Source organism: Podarcis tiliguerta (assembly GCF_965153285.1).
Source record: "Podarcis tiliguerta genome assembly, chromosome: 5".
NCBI classification, from domain to species: domain Eukaryota; kingdom Metazoa; phylum Chordata; class Lepidosauria; order Squamata; family Lacertidae; genus Podarcis; species Podarcis tiliguerta.
In genome coordinates, this window is record NC_139538.1 from 63351966 (window position 1) to 63375129 (window position 23164).

General features: G+C 41.8%; 2 protein-coding genes across 3 annotated transcripts in view; one reads left to right on the forward strand and one right to left on the reverse strand.

The window, feature by feature from the left end:
* Positions 1 to 6259: 6259 nt before the first annotated feature.
* Positions 6260 to 22366, forward strand: ACTA2 (actin alpha 2, smooth muscle). Its single transcript, XM_083443748.1, has 9 exons — positions 6260 to 6413; positions 13676 to 13846; positions 15764 to 15892; positions 17369 to 17479; positions 18137 to 18221; positions 18314 to 18475; positions 18988 to 19179; positions 21101 to 21282; positions 22019 to 22366. The coding sequence occupies exons 2-9, from the start codon at positions 13718 to 13720 to the stop codon at positions 22160 to 22162; spliced, it is 1134 nt and encodes a 377-aa protein (XP_083299874.1). The 5' UTR covers positions 6260 to 6413; positions 13676 to 13717; the 3' UTR covers positions 22163 to 22366.
* STAMBPL1 (STAM binding protein like 1) overlaps positions 22193 to 23164 on the reverse strand; it is a 28460-nt gene continuing 27488 nt past the window's right edge. For both annotated transcript variants that reach the window (XM_083443691.1, XM_083443692.1), the window contains exon 11: positions 22193 to 22813. In XM_083443691.1, the coding sequence (XP_083299817.1) occupies positions 22757 to 22813 (57 nt within the window). In that variant the 3' untranslated portion in view covers positions 22193 to 22756. The remainder of the gene's footprint in view (positions 22814 to 23164) is intronic.

The following is a 23164-nucleotide window of genomic DNA, read 5'->3' on the forward strand; positions in this document are numbered from 1 at the left end:
AGGCTTGGTGAAAGACGTCAAATGGGTGGGGGGCCCTCCCTCAACAGATAAATCCAGAAAGTTGAGTTTGTAGTGATGTGACTTAGAAGTAACAAGCTAGAAAGCAACATTTGAGAGGAAGTTTAGTGACTGTTTGAATCAAAGGTTGTGGCTATGGCAGAAACAAGAACTGAGAACTTTTTGGGGTGTTAATGCTGTGCACCCCTCCATCACAGGCTCAGGTTGTATACATGTGTAAATAAACCATATTATATAAAAACACTGCAGTCTTCACTGTACGTAATTCCCAAAAGGAAACACGAACCCTGGGAAAGAGCACAGAAACCATAGAATCTCTCAGAGATTGGAGTGGCATGCAACAATATATTATCAAGCTGCACAGATTTTGCTGTCGTTTACTCTTCCTGTGGATTTTTTGAGTGCAACTATATGTCAATAAAACCATATGTCCTAAAGACACCACAGTCTCCGTTGACCTTCATTACAAGGGAATTGAACCCTGGCTAATTGACTGAAACCCTTGGAATCTCTCACCACTTGGAGATAAGGATGGCGTGTGACAGTATGATCTCCCCTTCAGTCAGAGTGAGGGCTAACTGAGTTGGTTTGGGAGACTAGACATGCACAAAAGTGCTTCAGTGTTAACTCCTTAGCCTTAATAAAACTCTTGTTGAGTGTTGTGATCTATATGACTAGATCATCTGACAAAGCAGCCTTTTTGTTTGGTTAGTGTTATATCTCTCTTCGGGTTTATTGTTTCTTGCTAACAATGTTTGCATGTGCTATGTAAAAAAATTGTGATGTGGGAGAAACTGTGAAGTCGCTCATCACTTCTCTCATGATTTCTGCTACCTCAGTTGCTCTGTGCTATAAAATAACAGTTGTAACAATATGTTAAAGGTAAGTAAAAATGTATCGGTTTTAGCCCCCTAAGTCAGGCACCCCCAAACTTGGCCCTCCAGATGTTTTGGGACTACAACTCCCACCATCCCTAGCTAACAGGACCAGTGGTCAGGGATGATGGGAATTGTAGTCCCAAAACATCTGGAGGGCCGAGTTTGGGGGTGCCTGCCCTAGGTAGTAGCAGTTGCCAGAACATTACCCAGTTCACCTCTACATAGTTCCATCCTTATTTCAGATATTGTGATATATTGGTATACAGTGGTACCTCAGGTTACATACGCTTCAGGTTACAGACTCTGCTAACCCAGGAATATTACCTCGGGTTAAGAACTTTGCTTCAGGATGAGAACAGAAATTGTGCTCCGGCAGCGTGGCAGCAGCAGGAGGCCCCATTAGCTAAAGTGGTGCTTCAGGTTAAGAACAGTTTCAGGTTAAGAACAGACCTCTGGAACGAATTAAGTACTTAACCCGAGGTACCACTGTATTGCAATGTTTAGCTGGTGATATATCACAACACTGAAAACCAGACATTGCTCAGCCCTAGACACCACCCAAAGTCTCTGAGGTAAGTTGGGCTTCAGCTACACAGCTCCAATCTCTTCCTGTAATCTGAAGCCACTCAGTTTGAGTACCCAAGCAGCCAGCACAGCTGAGAAACCACAAAAACCATTTTGCCCTTAAATGGTTCCTTTGGGGGGTAAGTAGTAGGTGATTAGCTCGAAAGACTCCTGCTCACGATGACACTGCAGCAGCTGGAGAGAAACTAAATGGAATATGTCTTTCACATATTATTATGTATCTTGTTTTAGCCATAAAACCATATGTTGAAAATTGTCATGGCATTGTTCACAGTAGAACCAGCATTTCCCCTCAAATAGCCCAAGCATTCCCTTAGACTGGAAAAACAACAACAATTTGGCTTGATGCCTTAGTGTGCTCACAGCCAATCACTGCAATGTTAGCCTTAAATGTAAATGCCTTTCCATCTCAGAGTCTTTATTTTAGCCACAAGGCTCCCATGAATGTTCAGCTTTACAGAAAGAATCCCCTCCTGGTTTTCCCTAGTGTGAGCTTTGTACTACACCGTTGTCAGTTCTGAGGTAATTTTCTATCAGAAATGTAATGTTTTATATGTTGTTTATTTACTTATTTGAAACATCATCATCATCATTAATTTCCCCACCCTTCATCCTTAAACTCCAGAGCAGATTACAAGAATTAAAGCACAATAGTTCAAAACAGTTTTTTTTAAAAAAAAATTACAATCACAGAAATAAGGTGGATCTTGAAGATATACAGCTCAAGTGTCGAAAGCAGGGTAAAGAGGTATTTTTTTAAATCAGAGCTATTTAAGAAGATGCCAGACGCACCGTTGTGGAGAGGGAGTTCCACAACTTAGGGGCTGCCCCAGAGAATGCTGTGTCCTTGGCCACCATCATGCTGAGCTTCTGAGGGCTGTGGAACAACCAACAGGGCTCCCTATGCTGATCTTGGCATCTGAGGGGGGTCTGTAAGGAAGGAGTGGGATTTATCGGGTATTATCAGGAGTCTCAGTTGCTTAGGGCTTTAAACACTAGTGTTAGCTTTGAATTGGACCCTGGGACAAACTGGCAACCAGTGCAGCTGCTTTGAAACAGGGTTTATGTGAGATCTGAAAGACATACATAATTAGAAAACACAAACAGTTTTCATCTGTTCTTAGTCTATTGTTATTTTAGCATTCTGAAAATTTTAAATTAGTCTTGTTAAGTTTTCCTAGTGATAATTTTATTGTTTTATTATATTTTTTTTGTAAACCACTTTGAGGTGTTCTTTCATTCTTTCTATCAGTCAGGAGGTGTTAATTTTTCCTAGTGATAATTTTATTGTTTTATCTTTTTTTGTAAACCACTTTGAGGTGTTCTTTCTTTCTTTCTTTTAATCAATCAATCAATCAGGAGGTATAAAGTTTATGAAATAAATAGATAAGATAAAGTAGAGGGATATAATAAGAGGACATTTAGGAATATAGGACCCTGCCTTGTACGGAGTCAGACTACTGGCCCATCTAGCTCATTGTTGTCTACAGTGATCGGCAGTGACCCTTTAGGGTGTCAGGCAAAGGGTCTCTCCCCACCCTACTTGGAGATTTAACATGGGGCTTCCTGCACGCAAAGCAGATGACCGACTTCTGAGCTAGCTCAGGCCAGTGTGATCATCCCTTGCTGGTTCTTACTTTTTATCCTACGTGACATGAGGGGAATATTCATCCTAGACATCTGACGGATCTAGATTGCCAAATGGCTCACATCCCATCATTTAGAAGGCATCATAATACACTGGTATGTATCCTTTACCACTTTCATGAACTTGGCAAACCACAGTTTTTAGAAGATGGCAGCTGGGAGTAATAAAATGGCGGCCAGTGTCACTATCTATAGCCGGCAGATGTGTACAGTTATTGTCTGAGAGTAGTATTTCAAAATCCAACAGCAGTTCTCCACATGACTGAACTACGTAGGTGCTGAGTTTTGAAATCATGCTCTTGTTTTTCTAATTCATCACAGGATGTGCAGTTGGGAGGGGGGAAGAAATGCACAAAGTTCTTTAAAAAAAAAAGAGCAGATACTGCTAGCAAGTTGTGGTGACTGAGAAGCTAGTATTGCTTCTCGTGTACAATATTACAGCCTAACAATAACAGCAAAGGAGCATTTCCTTTTTCTGCTTTTTCAACCCTCCATTAATCCTTGGGGTAGTTTGCATCATTTGTTAAAGCACAACATCAAAAACACCAAAACAAAACAAAAAAAGCCTAACGGCACAGTCCTATGTATGTCTACTCAGCAAGAAGACTCATTGAATTCAATGGGACTTGCTCCCAAGTAAGTGTGCATAGGACTGCAGCCTAAATCCCCAAAAATGAGCCAGGCCTTCTGTATTATCTCTTATGAGATATTAATAGATTCAAGTAGGTAGTCTTCATTTCTTCTTCAGGTATCTGAAGAAGTGTGCATGCACATGAAAGCTTATACCAAGAACGAACTTTGTTGGACTCTAAGGTGCTACTGGACAATTTTTAATTTATTTATTTCATCTGCGTCAGACCAACACAACTACCTACTGGACAATTTTTTAAATTTTGAGATATTAATAAATAACTGTACCAAGCCCTTCAAAAAATACACCCAAGAGCTAGGATTGCTCACGACTTCAGTGGCAGTTTGATCAGCAGATGCTAGCTGGTGATAAATGTCAGAAGAAATTTCATCTTCTGATTTCTGTAGACTGCAAGATAAGGAGGCAGTGAGGTCTGTGGAGCCCTAGGTTGGCACTGGCAGAGTTGTCACCGCTGATGTCCGAGAGCTTCCCCCAACCCCACTACTGCCTTGCTCTGCCCCATCAAGAGGAGCACAGCGTTGCCACCACTGGGAAAATGCCACTGTTGGCATGGTTTGTGCTCTCTTTGTAGCACCTAATAGGGAAAAACAACTGAAAAGTCTCCCTTCCCAGTTGCTATAAAGGAAGAGCATTTACTGTATGTGAAATGCAGACCCTCCAAGTGTCCCTATTTTCCAGGGATGTCCCTGATTTAGAGAAGCAGTCCCAGTTTCTGATTTGATCCTGGAATGTTTCCTTAGGACGCCCCTATTTTTATTGGAGAAATGTTGGGGGGGTATGGAGTTCTCCAGCTCTTAAGTTGTCTGAAGGAAATCCTGTATAGGGAAGTTTTTTTAATGTTTAATGTATTATTATGTTTTTTATATATGTTGGAAGCTGCCCAGAGTGCTGGGGCAACCCAATAAGATGTGTGGGGTAGAAATAGTGTAATTATCATTATGGAATGGGACGTCCCTATTTTCATCAGAGAAATGTTGGAGGGTATGGGAGTGAGGAAGTCTGAGACAAACTTCTGTTTGTCTCTTTCCCTCCCTCCCCGCACCTTCCTCTGGATGTGTATCTAGTCTGCAGTGCAGCTTGGGCTTCCTTCCTTTTTGTCAGAGAGTCTACGTTTCCGTTTATACACCTTGCATTTGTGCTTTGCAGACACGCTAAACTATACGACAGTTGCAATAAATCAAGCTGTTAGGAGAGTCTCTCCCTCCCTCTCCCTCCCAAACTGTTCTGTGTCTCTTCTGGCCGTGTTTTAATAAGAACCTTGGTGACTTATGGTGAGGCAGCTGCATTTGGAAATCCTGTCAGCTAGCAAAATGACACGACACTTTCTAAATCAGAAGGGAGACAAATACATTTTTAACAGGACCACCCAATTTCAGCACAAAAATGATCCTTGCATGCACACAGCTGGCTTCCTTGCCTTATAAAGCAAAAGCATGTGCGTATTTTCCTTTGGAGGAGTGCAGCTGATTTTGCTTCACAAAGCTGCGCGCCATTTTTTTTTTAAAAAGTTTTATTTACTACAGAAACCTATTATTGTAGCCATGTAAAGTGCTGCAGTATGATGATGATGATGATGAAGAATGATATAATAACACTGCACACTGGGCTGTGTGGGGTGTTAGGGGATGGGTATCAACTCTGATGGGGGACACATTTTGCTCCTTCTGGAATAGATTGCTCACCTTTGGTTGCCCACCCTTCACTCAGTTTTCACCTGAGGCTCAAAGATGTCAGCAGGTGACATCTAGTATGGAAATACAACTCTGGGGGAAGCTTCGCCAGTTCATATTCCGTCTGGAAGTCATTTTATGACATTGTGGCGGAAGAGGGCACGTATTTGCATTTGATGAAGCATTTAAAGAAATTGGAGTGGGGGGTATTTCCTTGGCTTCGTGCATGTTTATTTCTCTCTACATGGTTTGTGGACGCTGCGTACTTTCCCATCCTCACCTTACCTTTTATCTTTGCAAGAACCCTGTGAGGTAGGTGAGACTGAGTAATTAATATGCGTGCAGCTAAGCAGCATTTGGTAGCTGCAGTTCGTGTAACGTTAGACATGCAGACCCTGAAATGCTGAAATATATTCTTTTTGGGGTGCAGTCCTATACACTCAGCTTCTTCAAGCTGAGAATTTCTTGATCCAAATCCCACGAGAAAAGGGAACTCGGCAGGGCGTTTTCCTATCCAGGCAGTAGCAGCTCTCCTCACGCCCTGTTTGTCAGCTGCCTGCTTTTTAACAAGGACGCTGTGGGGTGCATGACTGAAACATGCGCTCCTTGCCAGAAGCTGCCTGTCACTTGTGTGCTACCCCAGTAGTCTTTCAGCGGCTATCCTGAAATTTAGCTGTGTTTATATTACCGTGCTGCTGAAACCTCCCTCCTGCTTTGCGAACAGCAGAAAGGAATGCAGACTGGAGGAGACCAAGGGCCCTGCGAGGCCACCCAGATCAGAGAGTTTTGTGCAGAAGCCCCTATATGGCTCTGTTTGACAGAGAGATGGAGATGGAGCTCTGCTCTGCTCCTTGTTTGGGAAGCTGGTGGGAGGGGAACAGGCCAAGGAGCTATATAAGCCGAAAAGGTTCACTTTGCCAGTGCACCACCCCAGAACAGCTCTCCCCAGCCAAGCGCTGACAGGTAAGAGGCAGGGAACCAAAGAAGTGATTTCAGGATTTGCCTGATGAGTTTAGATAAAGAAAGAAAGGGGGGGGGGGAGAGAGAGAGACTTTCTTTGCTGTTTCAATCCAGTATATTGGTGGCGCCTAGGAGAGCTCATCACACAATAAATGAGTACATGTGCAATAATCCACGCCCATTGAGCTTAATTGGTGTTTGCTGTTTTACTTCAGTGGGATGTTCCATGTACCCTTAGGTTGGGCTCCTGCTGTCTGATGCACTGCACATTTACTTGGAAGTAAATCAGTCTGAACTTAGTGGAGTTTAATCCTAAGTAACTGTGCCGCAATTCTAAGGAAACATCCTTGGATGTGGGATTTATATCTGAGTAAACAAGCACTGGATTGTGCTGTTTGTCCTGATCCAATTAAGTATTTATTTTTATGAGAGGATTTAAGCACATGCTTTACTCTTCCAGTGAAATTGGTGGGGCTTAAAGAAGGATACTGTAATTTTGTCTTGATTGTGCCATTGTCTTATTCTCTGACCCTCACTTTTGCATTTCCATTTCTAAGATGAAGCTGGTATGATGTTTATAAGCAATGTCATTTATAGCTAAGCCTCTGTAAGCCTTTCTGCCAGAGTATTTATTTCTCCTGCTGCATTGCTCTTTAAGCACCATCCTTGCTGGGAAAGGGTCTCTCTCTCTCTCTCTCTCTCTCTCTCTCTCTCTCTCTCTCTCTCTCTCTCTCAGTTATGATTCAGATTTGTTCCTAGTGTGTTCTTGCTCTTTAGAAGCTGTGTGGATATTAGGCTTTGCATGAATATGTACATTGTGAACCTGAAAGGGATTTCCCACTTCAGGTTTTTGATAGGTTCTTTTCACACCCTCACTGGGATTCTCAAGCTTGGAATGAACTGGTGGATTGAGACCTAATTGAATGTGTGTGTGCGCACATTTTCACATGGAACCCTTTCAGTTGTTTTGCCAAATGGAAATCATATGCATTCACTTCTAGTCATGGCCTTAAGTTCGGAGCAAGAGGAGATCTGTAGCAGAAACTTGTGTTTTGCTTATGTCGTGGTGTAAAGTGCCATTTATATACATTGATAGTGCTGCATAAATAAAATTACTATTACTACTCCAAGTGCTGCTATTACTCCTAAGTAGTGCCTAGAGAAAATTACTTAGATGCAAGCATAAAAGCACAAAATTAAAACTCTAGTGAGTCATAACTTCACTCTGTCCCTTGTTCTGTGTAAGTGTTGATGTTAACTAACAAGGGTAAATTAAATTATAGAATGTAAATGCTGCAAAAAAGCATAATCCAGGGGGGCTAGATGCAAAAGAGGACATGGTTCTGCAAGTTGCATAGAAGTGGGATATTCAACAGGTGTGGCTTGTCATGCAATAAACAACTGTTGAAATCCTATCTTCTTTCTGTTCTTTGTCCCATTTTGCATCTTATTCTCCTAATAATAGCTGCAGCCTAGGTTCTCATGGATGCCCTATACCCAGTTGGGGCTTGTGGGTAGTCCAATGCTCTTTTTGTAGACCTGTGCCAGTGGAGGGTACATGCACTAGAATCCCTCCAGTCACACTGGCTCTGAGCATGGTCCTCTCCATGCCTCAAAAACATAGCTATCCAAACTGGAGTGGCCAACATTTGTTGACATACCACAATATTTACTGTAGCATTTCCTCAGTATACAGTTGCCATTCTTCTCATGTATATAATGTACTTGCTGAACTCTGCCTATGATAATATATTTGGACATTTAATTATTAGAATACACACACACACACCACTCACTCACTGGGGAAAGCCCATTTTTTGCTTTTCCTGCATGGGTTTTTTTGTCAGTGTCTGACACCCCCACACCTGAGCTTTGCCTGCATTGAGGCTGCAGGTCATCAGGACAGGCCAGCTGCTTGTGCCCTTTCCACCTGCAGTCCAGTGCTTGTATGTGAGGAGGGGCCAGTGGAGAAAAGCCCAGGGCCTTCTCCATCGTGACACCATCCCTGCAGAATTCCCTTCCGAAAGAGCTTCATATGGCCCACTCCTTCCATGGTTTTCTAGAGGGCAGCTCTTCTCTTTATAGCCCAGTCTAGCACCTGCAAGGGACCGCGATAGTAAATCTTCACTCGGAGTTGTGTTGTTTAAATTCTCCTTGTGTTGATTTCTGTCATTTCGACTTATAATTACTATAGATATTTACTTGCACAGCTTTGACATATTGTGAGCCTGTTTGTTTGGAAAGTGGGGAAAAATAGAAGGATCCTCCTCCTTCTCCTAATATCTAAATAAGCCATAATCTGCAGACAGTATATTTCAATGAGATTTGCCTTTTACCTGGTATGCTGGGATGCCTTTTAGCTCTGTCCAGAAGCAAGAATTAGCAGACAATTGCACATCTTAGGACAGCTTTCCCCAAAGTGCTACTGCCCTCCAGATGATGTTGGACTACAAATCCCATCAGCCCCACTTAGCATCACCAATGGTCAGGGATGATGGGATTTGTAGTCCAACAGCAGCTGGAGAGCACCAGGTTGGGGAAGGCAGCCTCAGGCTGGTCACGCTTTTGCTGGCAGGCAGTCCCTTTGAACTCAGCAGGGCTTACTTCTCAATTGACATCCATAGGATTAAACTATTAAAAGACAATCCTATGTATAAACCCCATTAGATGTACTGGGGTTTAATTTCTTAGTAAACATGCATAGGATTGCTCATGAGAGATGCACACAATGGGTTTGTTGCAGGTTTCTGGGTTACATTAGCAGCTGCAGTTATCACCTTAGCACTCTGGAGCATCCCAGGGGCCTTAGAGCACTGCTTGCTTCTCTGTCACTAGAAGACACATGTTAAAATCTGCTTGAATTTATCCTAGTTACTAAATATGGTTTTCATTTAGAGTTCACCCTGCTCAGGCAGAAATGCAGCATTCCGCCTTCCCCCCTCCCTCTTAGGATTTTTGGCTCAGTTGGCTTGAGTTTGAGCAAACCACCCTTGACCTCTCCAGCTCTGTTCCAAAAACAGACATTTGAAAGACTTTGTTTCCTAATTAGGAAATCGTTTGTTCCAAACAGGCTAGCTAGAGGCACTCAAGTTAGGTAAGGTTTCCTCTGTGCTTTGGAGTAAAATGCTCAAGTATATATAGCCACTAGCTCCCCAAAATATGTGCTATTAAACATTTCTTTTCAGTAAAACTAAATATAAAAAGTCATCTTCTACTTGTTGTTTTAAATTTATGGTTTAATTCCCACCCCTCCCTGAGCGTTTCAGATGAACTATATTATACCCTCATCCACTTTTTATGTGAAGTAACCTGGACTGATGAGACAAAGAGTGATTTGACACATCACGTTCTTTGAGGTGGACCTTTAAAAATGCAAAATGTAAATGTGACAGATATAGATTTGCAAATGTGGGTTTATTACCACCCAGGGAAGAGCTAAGGTTAGCAGGAGCTGTTTGCTGAGCTCACTCATTTTGGGACAACCTCAGGTTTCCCCTGTGTGATGTGTATAGAAGTGGCCTCTCTCTGTATTTGTATTTTGGTATAAACATTTCCTTAAAGATCTCTCATCCCAGGTTGAGAAGGCATTTGAATTTGGTTCCCTCTCACACCCAAAGCAAAGGCTCACTGGCTCACAAAGCATTTCCTTTGAACACTGCCTCACAGTTCCCATTTCTGAGTCCCAGGGTGTGTTCTGAGGGCACATGAGGGCACCATCTTGTATGTTTGGGACTGGATGGGAGGCCACCTGAGAATCCCAAATGCTTCACCTTGAATTCCACATTGGAAGAAAATGAACTAAATATTAGTGACAGCAGATACCAATGGAAAGGCACAGGAAATGTCATTCTTTGTTCCTAAGAGGCATTTAGAGCCTATGTTCATTGTATTCATGCTAGACAACTCATTTTTACCTTCACCAGTTCGAGCTTTCATGCTGCTGCTCTCATGATGAGAACATCAAGTGCTTCTAGTTTCTTTTTTTAAAAAAAAATAAATAATGTTTATTAGGAGTTTCAAAGTTACACAAAAAGAAAAAGCACAAGAAAAAGAAGAGAGAAGAAAAAAGAACAAAAATCAATACATAAAAAGATCAAAAAACACAATACATCAAAACACGAAAAAAACAAAACCAATTAAAAACACATCCAATATTTATCCTTATCTTTCATTAACTTATTTCCTTGACCTCCTCACACCTCCCTTTTTTGTATTCCAGTTATTGACTATATCAGCAAATCCTTTCCCTCTTTCACTGCTTTCTGTCATTTAATTATCTTGATTTATTTTAACATTATTTTACCATCAAACCCTTAAAATTTATTTATACTTAACTCCTTATAGTGTTTCTACTAAAGTCATGTAATTTCATTCCAACATTTCCTAACGTTCATTAATTTTACAACATTTCTCTAAATAGATTTTTTTTTTTAAAAAAAATCCAATCTTCTTCCACTGTCTCTTCTCCCTGGTCTCGGATTCTGTCAGTCTTTTCTATCAGTTCTATATAGCCCATCAACCTGGTGATCTTCTGTCTGAGGCTCTTAGCTCATTTCCATGTCCCTTCTGCAGATCTTCTTCATATGCATACATAGACTTTACTTTATCTTCTGCTGAGCTTGTTCTTAGTTTCCTTCCTTTGGTACCGTGGAGTAGATCCCGGGGGAACTCCATCTTGACAGTTCCTTTATTCCTTCTTAACAGGTTAGCCCATACTCCATAATCAGAACCAAAATCCAAAAGGTGTTTCAGGACATATTCCAAAGTCCCTTCGAGGCTAAAGGCCTCCACAACTCCAATCTCTCCCTGACCCAGATCCAAATCACAAAGTCCAGAGCGTCCCTTCATAAGGGAGTCTGTCCAACTTTCCTTCTCCGATTCAGGCAGGACACCCTCTCTCCAAATCTGACTTTCAAAATCAATCACACAGGGCTTCGGCTTAAATCCATCAAATTGTCTCTGAGAAGACGAGACCTCCACTTGTATTGCTTGAGATTTAAAAGCAGCTTTTTCCTTCATCTTCTCCACAGCTTGCCATTTCGAACTGGGTTCCTGAGTCAATGCCCGAAGATTTTCTGTACAAATGTTCACTTTTTGTCCAAAATCGGTTGTTTTTTGTCCCAGCTGGTCAATTTTAGTAATCATCACATCCGTCTTCTCATGAAGTTGTTCCAGTAAAGCACTTATCTTGCAAAATGCATTCACTAGGGCTTCTTGTTTTGACATTCTTGTCCAAGGTCACTATATTTCTCACGTCTTTGACTCTACGGCTGGGAAATTCCCCAGCTCCACTCCACTCCTGCAGCAGTTACAAAGGCTCCCTCTAGAGGAAACAGTTTCTATTTGTATCTGTCCTTTTAGACACAAGTCGAGCAACAAAGTTAATTTTCAATTTTCAGTTACTTTTTCTCCTTTTTAAATGCAGAGGAAAGCAATGGAAACAATGTATATCTCTTATATAGCTATCTGTCAGCATATGCTCTATTCACAGTCAATGAGTTTTCTCAAACCATCAGTCTTGCTGATAGCCCAGTCCCAGGTTCAAAACGGTGGTGATTTATCTCTCTTAACTCTCTCTCCTGCAGGCTTAAACAGTCCAAAAATTCCCCCCTCTTCTCCTGCTTCCAAGGGGGGTTTAGTATTTTTAAATGATGAAAGTTTAATCCTTTACAAAAGGCTTTTCCCAGACTTTAGCTTGCAACGTCTTTGCTTTGATCTATTTACAAAACGGAAGGCAGACTTCCTGCTTAGAACCTTCCCGTTTCAGTGCCGAATTACGATGTTTAAATATCCAATTTTCCGTTCTACTTACAAGTAGTTGTTTAAAGTCCAATTGTCCACAGGAAAAAGTCAGCGCTCTCCAGCAACAGCAATGCGGCTTCACTCCTTGAAAAAAGTGGTCGATTCGAAGCACCGCGCCGCTCACCCCACGTCGCTCCGGATCCCTGAAACCGGGTTTCCCCGCGAGTAGGGGAGGCACAAAAGGTGCCAGCTGAATCCCAGGTCCACAGGCTTCTCCCGCCCGTGGTTTTTAGTGGGTCTCTGCCTCGCCGTGGCGGTCCAGACCCTGATTTTCAAGGAGCGGATTCCTCCAGATTAGAGGAAATCCGCCATTGCTGGAGGCGCTAATCCGGAAGTCTAAGTGCTTCTAGTTTCTTAATTAAGGCCTGCAGTGCTTGATCTTATCTGCCTTGTTAAAATCCAGCACCGCAGGCCTTAATTAAGAAACCGGATAACAGTATTAGGTTGGGTTAAGTTACACTTGAGTTTCCTCATGACTAGCAGAACTGCTTGTACTCTGTACTAAATCAAACTGAAATCTCACATCCAAACCCTACACAAACACACACACACACACCCCTTCTGAAACCCTTAGAGAAATGATGGGATAAAAATTTAAGTAAGAATTATATTGTCACTATTACGATAAGAAACATTTGCTTTTTAAGAAAAGTAAGCTCAGATTCTTAGGAGGGTGAATTCTGTACCTAATAGCCACATTCTGTGGCTTTATCTTCACTCCCACTGCATCATGGGGGAGCGGGGGGTAAAATAGTAAAGGTAAAGGACCCCTGGATTGTTAAGTCCAGTCAAAGGCGACTATGGGGTTGTGGCGCTCATCTCGCTTTCAGGCCGAGGGAGCCAGCGTTTGTCCACAGACAGCTTTCCAGGTCATGTGGCCAGCATGACTAAACCGCTTCTGGCTCAGTGGGCAGAGGCGTACGAAGTGGGGGGCGGAAGGGGCGGGTGACCCTGGGTACCACTCTGGGGGTGTGTGACAAGATGTCCCCTGCCTCCCCCCAGCTGTAGAGTGGCTGAGGGTGCACACAGTCAGTATGGGCGCCACTCACACAGCATCTTCTCTGACATCCTCCTCCATCAAGGATGGAGATGGTAGCAGAGAGGATTAGAGTATCTCCCTCCTTCTCACCCCTTTGTCATCCAGAAACATTGCAGGGCAGAAGAGTGTTGGCCATTGGGGCTACTTTCAAGGCAATTACAATGGCAGTGGCCCTTCGGAAGCCCACAAGTCCCAAAGGCCACCACTTTTTAAGTCATGAATTGCTGTGGACAATGTCAGGACATGTCAGGACAATTGAGAGAGGTGACAGGGATTCCCTTTTTGCTACTTTTACAAAGTTTCTTCTAATTGGAGCCAGACCCCGTTAACTCTCGAAGCTAGCCTTCCCCTGCCCCCAACCACCACCACCGCTCCTGGGAATGTTTTCTTTTATTACATTGAGACTTCTCTGTTCTCTTTATAGGTCTGTACTTGTGTGGAAGGTCTGAGAAAGTTGCTATAGAAGATGTGTGAGGAAGAGGACAGCACCGCACTGGTTTGTGACAATGGCTCAGGACTGTGTAAGGCTGGCTTTGCTGGGGATGATGCTCCGAGAGCAGTTTTTCCATCCATTGTGGGACGTCCCAGGCACCAGGTGAATAACTGATTCAGCTACTGAAAAACTGCTTGGTACAGAAGCCAAAGGATTCATTAGCAATAATAACATGGACCTCGAAAGGAAGAGTTTTGTCCCCCCCCCCACACACACTCCCTTTACAATGCCACAGTCCTTATCCAATTTCTTTTAGATCAGTCCTGTTGATGCCAATAGAGCTTTGCCATGTAGCATGTTGTGGTCCGATTTAAAATGCAGTTTAAACTCTTGAGCAGCCATATTGGAAGAGAGCAAACTTTCACCAGAGGCTGGCAACCCTATTTCCTCGGCCAGTTTCTATAATTTTGGGAAAATAATAACTACTCAATGTGCATTCAACAGTGCTTTTCGGTTTTGTGTTTGCTGAGGTAGAATGGGAGAACTTTGATCAACAAGTAGAATTGACTAATAAAATTGACTAATCAGTTGACTAATTTAGAACATCTTGTAGGCTGGTAGACTAACCATAGATTGCTATAGAGATGAGTTTTAAGAAAGTCGGGGGGGGGACAAATATCAAGTAATCATAGCAAATCAAATATCACTAGTCAGATACCTCTTACTAAGGGCCCCTCAGGATGTCATTTTTATTGCACATTCATGATGATTTGTGCTCATGATTTTATGAGGGCAATAATATACAGTCCTGCTTTTAACACTGTTTGTAGCTTTACATGCTTTGGGGTAGCCACACTTCTTCCTTTTTAGTCAGTGCATATCCCACAACTTCCTGCGAAATCCAGTAACTTTTTATACCACAAATGTTCTGGTTTCTTTTGTTTCACTTCTGTTCCACTACAGCCTCTCCAGACAGCAATAATGTGATAGCACTGTGGAAGCATCACAGAACAAGCTAAACGGATTACATCCATCAGTAATGCACTTTAAGTAGCCATGTCATTAAACTTCAGATTCAGAGCCTAAAATGATCCTGAAACTGCTGAGATATCCATAAGCTATAGACCTGAGTTGGGGGGCCCTTGTGTGTCCAGTCTCTGCATGTCAGATAAATGGAACTGTATCAAATAATCATTGTGACCCAACAAGAATGGAAAATGCACGTATTCAAGTCCACCAAGATAGCTATTATAACACACTTCTAAAAAATGACTCCCCCCCCCCCCCCGTCAAAGCTGCAATACTATTTATCTGGAAGCAAATCCAACTGAAATACCTGAGGCTTACTTCCAAGTAAACATGGTTGAGGATCAGACTGTAAATGTGAGCCATGGAAGTGGAGCACTTGAGAAGAGTGTGCTGTCCAATATTTGCCACTAGATGGCTGTTCACTCATATTTATAGCATGTACCAGGAGTAAAGATGGCCATCAACTTGGATGACTTCAAAAGAAGATTAGACCAATTCATGGAGGATAAGGCTACCAGTAGCTGCTAGCCACAATGCCTATGTTCTGCCTCTACTGTCAGAGGTGGTATGTCCCTGAATACTGGTTGCTGAAAATCACAAGAGGGAAGAGTGCTGTTAAGCTTGGGTCCTGCTTATAGGCTTCCCATCTGGCTGGCCACGGTGAGAACAAGATGCAGAACTTGAGGGGCATATTCTTTGCATGCAGAAGGTCCAGTCTCTGGATGCAAGGGTTTGAGGAAGCACTATTATTGGGTCAGATCCCTGCCCAAGACTCTGGCAAGCTGCACTCCATCTGTGTAGGTGACACTGAGCCAAAGGGACCAATAATCTGAGCCAAAATAAAACAGCTTTCCTATGTTTCTATTCCATTGGCCACTTTTTTCCTATTACGTTTGTTATAGTTATGCTCGGTGGGGAAACAATGAAGGCTGGTTCCTCAACCTTTTATTTAAAAATAAGATAGAAGGTATGGGCCATCTTGTTTGCTTTGTTACATTGCTTTCTTATGAGCCTGTTGTCACCGTCACCTTTTCTCCCTCTCTTACTTAGGGCGTGATGGTAGGGATGGGCCAGAAAGATAGCTATGTAGGAGACGAAGCCCAAAGCAAGAGAGGGATCCTGACCTTGAAATATCCAATAGAGCATGGAATCATCACAAACTGGGATGATATGGAGAAGGTATTGAAACCACAAATTAAAATAGAATATAATGCAAAATGAATGATAAGTAGAAGCAGGGATTTTTGCTCTTTTTGGGGGACGGGAGAAAGTTGTGATTTGCCTGTGTTTTTTTGGTGAGAACAATCTGCATATCTTCTGCTATTGGGATTTAAATTTTTTCCCCAGTAAGTTCATGGTGTTTGGTGTTCCAGTAAGGACGTCACAAGAATGCATATTTGCTGCTATGATTTGGAACTACATAGAGACTAATTAAGAAGTCACAGAAAGGAAATGCAATTAACAAGTTCTGGAAAGTGGTGGCTAGGGCTTCCTTTATCTGGAGTGGGCGTGGGTGCTTCTCCACCACTGCTGGTAATGTATACATCTTCTGCCCATGGAGGTTATCCTTACTCACATTGGGCTTATTGAGAGCTGTTTCTCCTCATTGCTCTCAGTCATTGCAGCTGCGATGAATATTGCATTCACATAGGTGACACCACCCCCTCTCAAAGTTCTGAATCAGACATTGCTAGTTTGGGACGGAATTATGCGGTCCTCTTAGCCACATGGGCAGAAGATATAGATCAAGAGTGGGTAGAGGAGTAGAATGGGATTTGGAATGGTTTGAAAATTGTGATGATTAAAGTGTTTTCCCCACCTCCTGTATTAGGCTGCTGAAAGCTTGGGGGGGGGGACAGGATTATTTGTGTGGGAACAGATTTGTGTGCAAGCTCCAGTTTTTTTACTGAAAGCATGTGCCTGTGGCCTTCGTGCAGAGCCCCCAGTCGTTTCACGGACTATTGACCTGTACACCACTGCTTTATTCTTCTGCTGCCACCAACCAGGTTTCTTCTGGTGAAATACTGCGTCTCAGTCAGGTTGTAAAGTCAACAATGAAGATTAAAGTTTATTGAAGAACAAACAAGTTTTAAATATGTTCAGAATGGTTTCTCAAATGCGCGCCCTTAACTAGATGTGGCACTATCTCACACTGTCACACACTTCTTTCTCAGTTCTATCCCTGTCTCTCACTCTGTCACAACTGCTATATTCATCTTTTACTAGCTTTCTCTGACTCTCCTATCTTCCAATGGTAAAATCCCTGGGCTGAGCCTCAAAAGCAGGTAGGCTTTCTCATTGGTCAATCTACATTAACCATTCCCATCCCCCTGTACAAACATAATCACAAGGAATGGGCAAATGCCACAGTGCCCAGGAATACCTTGGTCCACAATGCTATGTCTGCCTTCTTGAGCCACGAGGGTCTAGTAAATTATCCAAGCCTAAAATCTGCCTACCCTTGATGTAGAAGAGGTTACCTGGACTGACATGGGTGAAACTATGGAGATATAGCACTTGCAGTCTAAAACATTCAGTTCTAATGTCTCATAAGAGTTCTACAGCTACTGGAGCTTCAGAAATATTGTCAAGGTGGGGTGGTGGCCTGTGGCTGTTTATTATAATAAAAAATCACTTTGCTTTTTATTAATACAGATTTGGCACCACTCTTTCTACAATGAGCTGCGCGTTGCCCCTGAAGAACATCCAACTCTGCTTACAGAGGCACCTTTGAACCCCAAAGCTAACCGAGAGAAAATGACACAGGTAAACAGCCTTTTCTTAGCATTAAGGTCATTGAATTACTATATATTTATGTATTTCTTCATTAAAGTTCTATACGGTGTAGATGCCAGCTGTATTTCTGATTGTTGATGTGGGTTATACACTGGTTTTGGTGGTTCTTTCTTCTGAGTTTGTAAGTGGCCTTTATCTGTATTGGACTCTGTACTTCAGGACAATAAAAGGATTAACTCTTACTTTTCATTGAATGGTGGGATTTCAGTTCATGTTGTGAATATTTCATGGCACCACATATATATTGGTGTGAAACCCATTTCAACTACCCTGGTTTCCTGAGAACTGTAATTTTCTAAGGAATGGAAGTGACTATTAATCCAGCTTAGGTTTGTAAACATACCCTAGCCGCATAGTACTGATTTTTATTTCCTTAGAAAAGATGTCATGTTATACATTAACCCTCTCTAAATTAACGGAAACTTCTGTTGTTAGTCATGAGTTCTATTGATCCAGTTGTGGAGCCTGCTGTATTTGAAGGTTCTGGGTGCATTGATTAGGACTGTGGAAATCATTTAAATTATGTGCTGTTGGTAATTAATGGTTACGACCCTATTGCATGGAGTAACAAAGATGATAGCACAAACCCAATACTTTCATTTTGTTTGTTTGTTAATTACTTTTCAGATTATGTTCGAGACTTTCAACGTCCCAGCTATGTATGTTGCTATTCAGGCAGTTTTGTCCCTCTATGCTTCTGGACGTACAACAGGTAAGAAAGTGATGGGAGCTTTTGGATTTGTGAAAAGGAAGAAGAGTACATAGATATCAGGATAAATTCTGCCCGTTTTCTGTTGTATCTAGGGATTGTGCTTGACTCTGGGGATGGTGTAACCCACAATGTGCCAATCTATGAAGGCTATGCACTGCCTCATGCCATCATGCGCCTGGATTTAGCCGGCCGTGACCTTACCGACTACCTCATGAAAATCCTGACAGAACGTGGCTACTCATTCGTTACTACTGGTAAGAGAAATACTTAGGATTGAGATTCGCTGAACATACTTTTAGGAGCTTTACAGACACATGGCTGCTTTCAGTAATGGTGAACAAGTTTTTCTATTAACACGTCTTGCCTAGCACTATGTCTCCTGACCCCCTGGATGTGATGTGGGGACAGATGGGAGGCGGGTGAAAGCCCTATTCTGCTAGTGTTGGCTCCTGCTAGTTCAATCTGGCCCAAAATGTTTTGCAAATTCATCACATTTGGGGGCTTCCTGTTGAGACGTGTATTTATTTATTTTGAATGCAGAACATTGCAATTTTAAAAGCAAAGCAAGAGTCCTGTTTCATTATCATGAATAATACTGAACTAAAGATAAGCAAAACAGTTCCTTTTTTTGATTGCCAAAATTCTTTGGCGATCACTCGTAGCCGAGTAAGATCAATCAATCATTCTTTGATCGCTGAAATAGTGTGATTTACACAGTACTGTTTGTAATTTAAACACAAATCTTTGCTTTGAATCCCATCTGCAGCTGAACGTGAAATTGTCCGTGACATCAAGGAGAAACTTTGCTATGTTGCCCTGGACTTTGAAAATGAGATGGCCACGGCTGCTTCTTCATCATCCTTGGAAAAAAGCTATGAGCTGCCTGATGGTCAGGTGATCACAATAGGGAACGAACGTTTCCGCTGCCCAGAGACACTCTTCCAGCCCTCTTTCATTGGTAAGATAACTTACACTGTTTATTGGCCAATTATATTATTATACACCTGCAAGAAATTCAGTCACCTCACTCTAAATGGCTATACCTACTTGGTTAATAAAAATGGAGAACAAGTGGTCCTCAGGATGTCATTAGACTACAACTCCCATCATCCCTGGTAATGATAATGGATGCTGAGCTGATGAAAGTTGGAGTCCAACTTCCTCTCGGGGGCTATAGGTTTCCATAACTGCTTCTATGCCAACACAACCAACGATCCTTGAACACCCATCACTCAGTTCACTTCACTATGATTTGCTTTATATGCTAGAGGTGATGTGGGGCATTTCACCCATGGTGTGGTAAAAACCTGGACATGTTTTGTCACGAGCTGGCTCCCTGACAAGTGTACAAAAATAGCATAAACTAAGGCTTAAGACAGCGAAGTGAACTTGCTGCCTTAGGGTAAATGAATGTTATTGTTGGCAGCTGTAACATTTGGGAAGAGTTGTTTGAGAATCAAATTTGGATATAGTAGCAGCATTCCTTGCCAGGGAGATGGTCCAAGCAGTTACATACCTGTGAATTCTAGATTCAGGTAGGTAGCCGTGTTGGTCTGTCACAGTAGAAATAAATTAAAAAATTTAAAAAATTGTCCAGTAGCAGCTTAAGAGACCAATTAAGTTTGTTCTGGGTACTGTATAAGCTTTCGTGTGCATGCACACTTCTTGAGATACACTGAAACAGAAGTCACCAGACCCTTATATATAGTGGGAGGGTGGAATGGTTTTTTTCCAGAAGGGTAGTAGGGGATGGGTGACTGACTTAATGGTAAAGCTGTTGACGACTGTTAATAACTGCAATTAGTCCTAAAGGAAAAAGCAAGGAATAGTATTCAGATGACCAAAAATAGCTTTAGCATGTGTAATGAGACAAGAATCCAATAGCTCTATTCAGACCAGGTCTCTGAATGTCAATTCATATACCTATGAATTGACATGTTTTGAAAAGCCCAACTCTAGCTGGATTTGTAAATGTTGAATAACTGTGTTAGGAATTCTTAGCCTGCATTGAAAATTGTAAAGGTGCCTCTATTCTTTTTTCAGCTCTGTCATTCCCTTTATAAGAAATATTTTAAGAAACCAATTGTTGTACTTCAAATAACTTTTGCCTGACTTCAACCTGCCACAAGATATTGGGGTTTTTTTTCTAGTTAAGTGTGCACACAATTACCTGACTTCTATATGCTAGGCTTTGAATAACAATTTCTCTTAGTCTTGAATTAGTTTAAGGCTACAGTGGTACCTTGGTTTTCAAATGTAATCTGTTCTGGAGGACCGTTCAACTTCTGAAACGTTCGAAAACTGAAAGCGGAAGCCTCAATTCAATAGGGAAACTCAAAATGGAAGCCGTGTAGTATGTTTGGCTTCCGAAAATTATTTGAAAACTGAAGCAGTTACTTCCGGGTTTTCGGCGTTCAGGTTCCGAAACGTTTGTCAATGGAGACATTCAAGAACCGAGGTTCTACTGTATTTCATTAAGGTTCATTCTAACATCTTGTCCACACCTTCACAGGTTGGTGGCTACTGGGTTCAGTCTTCTCAGTTGTGGCACCCACAATTCTACTATCCTAAGGCATGGTTAGAATTTTAGGATGCCCTCCCCAGGCAGATCCATCTGCCACTTAACATATATAGCACCAATTTAAAACTATTTCATTCTCCGAGGCCTTGACAGCGGGTGCATTTTGAATTTATGATTTTGTTGTTGCATGCAAGTTTATCAATTGTTTCTGGTCCTGTTTTCTTTCTGATTGCCATGTTCCTAATTATTATAATGGATGTATTTTAACACTTGACTATAATCCACACTTGGAAGGCAGCTCAAAGTTGGAAAGCCAAGGCAAATATATTTTAAATAAATAATTTCTCAACCATCACAGGCATGGAATCTGCTGGCATTCATGAAACCACCTATAACAGCATCATGAAGTGTGACATTGATATCAGGAAAGATCTCTATGCAAACAATGTACTATCTGGTGGAACCACTATGTACCCTGGCATTGCAGACCGAATGCAAAAGGAGATCACTGCCCTGGCACCCAGCACTATGAAAATCAAGGTACTGCATTATTTGATTATTATCTAATTTATAGTGGCAAAGTAGGCCAGCATATTTTAAGGTGACTAGCTAGCTTACATATTTTAATGTAACTAAGATAAGCCAGACAGGGATATGTAAAGCCCTTAATAAAATCTTGACGCAGAAAAGATTAAAGCTAACTAAACAACTTATCCCACTCCCAAGCCAATCTAGGGAAAGACAGGAACTGAAGAAAGTAGAAGACCAAGCAGAGGGGATTCCCAGCAGCACAGTGATTCTAGGGCGAGTTTACACCATTTAAAAAAACGTCTTGCAACAAAATATAATTAGATTATTTCCTGATGATACCATGGTTAAGCTCCTGTAAGTATTCTGGTGATCTTCCCCAAGGTTTTGCAGGAAATCACCCACCCAATTTAAAGTGCCTTTAAAAACGGGGCAAAATATAAATCTGATCATGTAAGAGTGCTTTTGCAAGAATACTGAATTGCCCCAGGTGAAAAAAACCCCAGTGTTTACTTTTCTCCTGTCAAAAATGATTGCATAAGCACTCCTTTAGATAGGAAGACTTTAGAAGCAGCTCTTACCTGCTTGTGTCAGATACACAAGTGTGGACAGATAAAACTCTTTTGTTTACCCCTTTTTGCCATAGGAATGGCTTGCATCACTCCACTGAATTAAATTTCTTCATGCAGTTTATTTTATCATTGCATACAGCATTTTAGCTACATCCTTCCATTTCTCTTTTGTGCAGATTATTGCTCCCCCTGAACGCAAGTACTCCGTTTGGATTGGTGGTTCAATCCTTGCTTCTCTTTCCACCTTCCAGCAAATGTGGATCAGCAAACAAGAATATGATGAAGCTGGTCCATCTATTGTTCACCGCAAATGCTTTTAAACTGCTTCTCTCTTTCCTATTTTTTCCCCCCTCTCTCTCCTTTCCTCTCTCCCCGAGCACATTACTGTGAATATATTCAGGAATAGCAATGTTTTTATAACTCCATTCCACTTATATTAATAACAATGGCTCTGGCTATGTTTCCAATTAGATTCTGTGTATTTTGGGGGTGGGGAGGGGATAGAATAAATTGTAAACATGCTACCAGTTGGGTGCTTGCATTTTTTCTTAATAAAAACACCTCCAGTTGTTCTTACTCAGCTGAAAAACTGCAGTTCACAAAAGTCATGGAATCTAAGACAGAAAATTCAGATGCGCTGCAAATGTTCCATCACTGTCGCTGTTTCAAGTCCACTTTATTTTCATAATATTTCAGCATAATAACATATCCTGATTGAATGCCACCATGAACTCTATCATGACAGAACAACAAAATAACCTCAAAATGGGAAAGGGCAATAAATATCAAATTATTAAATCTAAAATGTACAAATATAAAATGTCAGTAACTTTTGGAAAACACTGTAGGAAAATCTGGCAGCCATGTTCTCCTTTGGGCAGCTGTTTTTGAGGTGGTTTGTTTTCCCATCCACATCACCTCAGGTCCAGTACAGTTATTTTTACATCTTTCCCAATGACGTGTTTACATATCTGCAAAAGAAGTCGCCAAAATCAATCACGGATATACATTGGTGAGGAATCTGCTGCAAGAGGCCTCTGAAGTCAATCGAGAACATGCTGTTTAAGAGACAGCAGATCATGAAAAGCATTTCTCTTTGAAAATATGGTACTTCTCCTGGAGGTTAGTGCTGGCTCAGAGGAAAAGAACCATGGTGCCCATAAAGCAGCATTCTCCCTCCTCATCCTTGCCTTGCCATCTCTTGTAACTCACACATCAAATTGGAGGCAGTAGTTCCCCAGTCTCAGGCTGCCTACATTCCATACATTTAAAGCACATGACTTCCCCCAAAGCATTCTGGGAACTGTAGTTTAACCTTCACA